The 4999-nt window shown below is 44.5% G+C and overlaps 1 protein-coding gene across 1 annotated transcript; it reads right to left on the minus strand.

Moving 5' to 3' along the window:
* Positions 1 to 2069, minus strand: LOC102021537 (heterogeneous nuclear ribonucleoprotein M-like). The gene is given in 7 exon segments (XM_013521806.1): positions 1 to 827; positions 830 to 1060; positions 1063 to 1280; positions 1282 to 1351; positions 1354 to 1385; positions 1387 to 1475; positions 1593 to 2069. Coding segments are annotated over 7 exon segments (1944 nt in total).
* Between the last annotated feature and the right edge of the window lie 2930 nt (positions 2070 to 4999).

The raw sequence follows: 4999 nt of genomic DNA on the forward strand, positions 1-4999 counted from the left end.
TTAAGCATTTCTATCGATCTGAACATCAGTCTCTCGGCCACTCAGCTTCATGCCATTCATCATCCGGCAGGCTCTCTCAGCCACCTCACACCTAACCACCCTGCAATCCTTGGACTTCCCGTTGTCCATCTTGATGTCGGCGTACAGCACATGGCCGCATTCACTGAATTTGTCCTTTAGCATCTTCCATGTAAAGTCAAGTGGGAGACTTCTCACGAAGATCTGGCAGGCCTTCCTGGCCACCCCAGGAGCACGGCCTCCAGCTCCACCAAAGGAACCTGTGAAGCTTCCTCCAAAGTTTCTAGGTTCCATCTCGATGGTGTGGTCAAAGCTGGCCCCACCACCGCCACCCATGGCCAGGCCCATGCGCTTGATGCCAGCACCCAGGGTTGGGCCCATGGTGGGGCCCATGCGCTCCAGGCCGGTGGCCATGTGATCCATCACGGGACCCACGTGCTCCAGGCTGGTCCCCATGCCTGTGGGCACCATGCGCTCCATGCTCAGGCCCATGCGCTTGATGGCAGGGCCCATGTGCTCCACAACAGAGCCTGTGCACTTAATAGTTTGGCCCACACAGTCGATGGGTGTGGCCATGCGCTCTGGGCCGAAACCCATGCCAGGTCTCTTGCGGTGGATGCCAGAGCCAATCCGCTCCATGGTCTGGCCCATTTTCTCAATGCTAGAGCACATGTAGTTGAGACCCAATGGGCCCATGCGCTTGATGCCAGAGCCCATGCACCCAACAGAACCCATGTGGTCCATGACCAGGCCCATGCGCTCAGTCTCAGAGCCCACATGATCCATACCGTGGCCCGGGCCTGTGCCATGTGCTTCATGCTGGCACCCACAATGCATCCAGTGCCAGGGCCCATCCTCTCTGTCCCAGGGATGCTGCCTCTACCTCCACCTCCTCCCTGCTTTGCAGTGATCTCTCCTCTCTTCAGTGCATTACTTAGGATTTCATTTATCCGCCCCATGTTCCTCCCACATCCAAACCGCCCCATGTTTTCCATGCCACCACCAAAGGGGCCCTCGATGCCTATTTTATTTATTCCAGTGTTATGCCTTCCATTCCCATTCCTGCAGGCCCTAGATTTCCCATTCCGATGTCTTTGTTCAGATGATTGGCATCAACAGACTGCCCTCCTGGTCCAAACCCCGTACCAGTACCACCAAGTCCATGGGGAAGTTGCTGTGGATGTTCAGGAGGGAAAAAATCTCCCTTTGGTAAGGCCCTCTCATCCATTTTGACGTGCACTGGTCTATCAAATAGCAGCTGCATTAAACATAGATACAGCTTGCACAGCTTCACTGGACTGCTCAAAAGTCACAGTGCCTAGTCCACGGCTTCCCCATCTTCATCCTCCAGAATGTCTGCTCGGACCACCAGCCATACTAAATACTTCCTTCAGTTTCTTCCAGCTAACTTTATAATCCAGATTTGCTACAAAGACTGTGCTTCCAAGTCTTCCAGCCTGCAATGCATGGATAATCTCATTTGGGATGTTGGGATTATGTAGGATACTGGGTGGGATATTAATCATTCATGGGCCACCTCGTCCCCTACCCGTCCCACCAGTCATAGCCATCACCTTTTGTATTGCTCTCCTGGCATGTTCACCATCACGATCTTCTTTGAGTTTCAGTGGTCTTCCACTCAGACTATGCTGGTTTAGAACTTCAGCGGCTTTTTTCATGCCTTCTTCCCTCTTGAATTCAACCGGGGCACATCCCCTTGACTTTCCTTCGGCGTCCATTAAGAGCTCCACATATGTTACCTCACTAACTTTTTCTTTAACCAGGTCTTTCAGTGACTGCCCCTTCACATGGAAAGGTATGTTTGTAATGAAGGCCCGGTATCTTTTAGTTGGATTGGCATATGGCTCAAAGCGATTGCCTCCTCTTTTTATATTTTTCTCTTTCTTCTTCTCATTCTGAGTAGGCTGTTCTCCTTCACCCTTCGGGCCCGGAGCCCTGGTACCGCTTGGCACACCAGATGCGCCGCTTTCCTCCTCCATTTTGGGCCTCGTTGCCACCACCTCGGCCACAGCTTCAACCCCGGCCGCCATTTTCTCCGTGTCTGGGCTTTGTAATAGTAAACTTTTAATTCGATCACAGACTAAGGATTTAGAACACTGATTAAGACTTATGGTCTTCTAAAAGGATTTCCAGTCTAGATATGAAGAGAAATACACATTATATATAACATGATAAATCCAATCGTAGAGAAATAACAAAGGTGAATGAGGTTAGAAGGGCAGGAGTGATTGTTCTGCCTGACAGAGTCAGGGAAATGTACCTTTGTCCTTAGATAGTTCTTTTTATTTTAAACCCATTCAAGTATCTCTTCCATAGAACCTCCTCTGGTTAGGCCAGTATGTTGTGAATAGAGAGGAAAGTTCTAATATAAGAAGTGCACTTGGTTTAAAAATGAACTGGGATGTACCCATCAATGGAATAGAAGTATGCAGGATGTCTCAGAAGACTTCCTGAAACAGAGGCAGATGGTGCAAAGGAGGAGCAGGTGGGTGGGTCCTCTGAGGACTGTGTTCAGTGGGAAGTTAGAAGTGCATCTGCCTGAAGTCACTTACTAATTGCAGTAAACCTAAAAGTGAGATAGCTAGCCATTACCTGTGTTCTCATCCATGCAACATGAAGGCCTCAGTACTACCTAGATGGCCCCTTTCCCCCCGGCCAACTGAACCCTAATTTAATCAAGTCTTTGCGTTAAATCTCCAGTCTGTAGGAAATTAGAGACAGCCAAATTAGACACAAAACAAGAAAGTAATCTGCCGGCCGGGGATGTAGCTCAGTGGCGCAAGCCCCTGCCTGGCAAGCACAAAGCTGCGAGTTCAATTCCCAGTACCAAAAAAAAAAAAAAAACAAAAAAAAAAAAAAAAAAAAAAAAAAAAAAGAAAGCAATCTGCTAAATCTTGAACATGAGATGGTCTACAAAATAAAAGACCTGGTCTAGAAGGAAAGAAATTTCCAAGAGATTTGACATTATGAGCAAATTAATGAGTGGAGCTTCATCAGATCCTTGTTTTAACAAACCAACTGTATAAGTTTTTAGACAATTAAAGAAATTTGAGCTTGAATTGGGTATTCAACTGTACCCAAGGAATATTGTTAATTTTATTCTGGTGATAAAGGCATTATGTTAGGTGAGAAATGCTCTTATTTTTCTCTTTGAGATGCATAGTGAAGTATGTCAGGGGTGAATAATGTAATAGCGAAGCTCAAATTTGATTCAAAATGGAAAGAGATAAAAAATTATAGCATATTTTGGATGATTGTGAAGTGGATGGACACAATTATGAGAATTTATGTTACTCTTTTAAAAGTATATTTGGATGTTTTCTATCAAAACATTAAAAAACAACTGCATCAGAAGAAACATGTACATAGAACTCAGGCGAGAAAGGGGTGCTAATGATGAAAACACAGATCTGAAAAGCTGCCCCAGGGCAGAGTTCTTTTGGTGTACAATGTGTTGGTACTGCTTAAAGTGGACAGCTGTGGCTTTGTACCATCCATCAGGGAACAAGATTTCCTTGGTATCAATCTTCTGATCCTTTTCCTTCCAAGTTCCCAAGATCCAGATCAACAGTGCACCTGCCCAGAGTGGAACAAGTATAGATCGATATGTCTGTCTAACTCTCCAAAACAGACGACTAAAGATATTACTTGAAGTTCTAATGATTGTGGGATTTTCCTTCACCACTGTCTTTGGATATAGTATATACACTGACCCAGGGGCAGTGTCTACTTTGAATCAGAGACCATTATAAGGTGCTGTCATCCTTGTAGCCAAAATATATGAGTCTGGGAATCAAAGACTGAAAGTGGAAGTAGTTGCTTTATTATTGTTTTTGTAACTCACAGGATTTTTTCTTCCTAGCCTACACAACTTTGAACTCTGCTGGTACGAATATGCCTTAGTATCTTTATTCTGGCCATGGATTGCACTGGAAGTGGTAGATTGGAATTCACCAACTAGGATTTCCACTAACTTTTCATGGGATTACAAATATAAACTTCCTGGCCTGCGATGAGGACTGGGAAGGGCTCTCTATAGCATCAGTTTACAAAGAAAGCTGCACAGATGGCTTCTTGTCACATCTGGTCGGTATCCCAAGAGGTGGCAGAATCCTGCTGGAAGCCAGGTGGTGCTTTCCTGCTTGCAGCCCCAGCCTGTGGCATCTTAACAAGCTTCTTGATCATCAGGCAGGCCTCAGCCTTGAGTTCTGAACCTTAGCCTTTGTCAGAGCCTTTTCTACATTTGTTCCTTCCTTGGTTACTCTGCCTTACACTGCTTTAGAGGTGGTGAATGCTCCTTATGTTCATTCTTCCCATACTCTTTGGTGTTCTAGTTAGTAAATAATCCCCTGTTAAATAACTCATGCTTATTTACGTTAAATTTTCCCTGTTCATATTATAGATAGTTTTTAAAAATCTATTTATTGGGGCTGGGGATTTAGCTCAGCGGCAAAAGTGCCTGCCTGGCAAGCGCAAGGTCATGAGTTCGGTTCCTGGTACCGGAGAAAAACCAAAAAAAAAAAAAAAAAAAAAAAAAAAACCAACAAAAATCTATTTATTATGCCGTGGGCCCTGATAAGTATACAAAGTAAAGACTGACAAAACATACATTAGGTAAATTCAAACTAAAGTAAAAGGGAATCAATGACATCAGTATCAAATAAAAATGCAGGTAAAAAAAGCATCAGATATGACAGAATGCAACTCAGTGAGGATAAGAATATTCATTAATATCTGTATGAATAACAGCACCAATGTTCATGAGGGTAAAACTTACAGGGAGAAACAAAATTGTAGCAGATCTTTGTTCTTTTTTTTCTTTTAGTACATTTCAGGACCTGAAGTTTATATTGATCTTAGAGAGCAGATGAATGTACGTAACACAGCTTGATTCTTTTTTAAATCTCCTTTCCCTTCTCACCCACCTCCCTCCCATCTGTGTCTGCAACCCCGTTCCCCA

Source organism: Chinchilla lanigera, unplaced genomic scaffold (assembly GCF_000276665.1).
Source record: "Chinchilla lanigera isolate Chin_1 unplaced genomic scaffold, ChiLan1.0 scaffold00064, whole genome shotgun sequence".
NCBI lineage: Eukaryota > Metazoa > Chordata > Mammalia > Rodentia > Chinchillidae > Chinchilla > Chinchilla lanigera.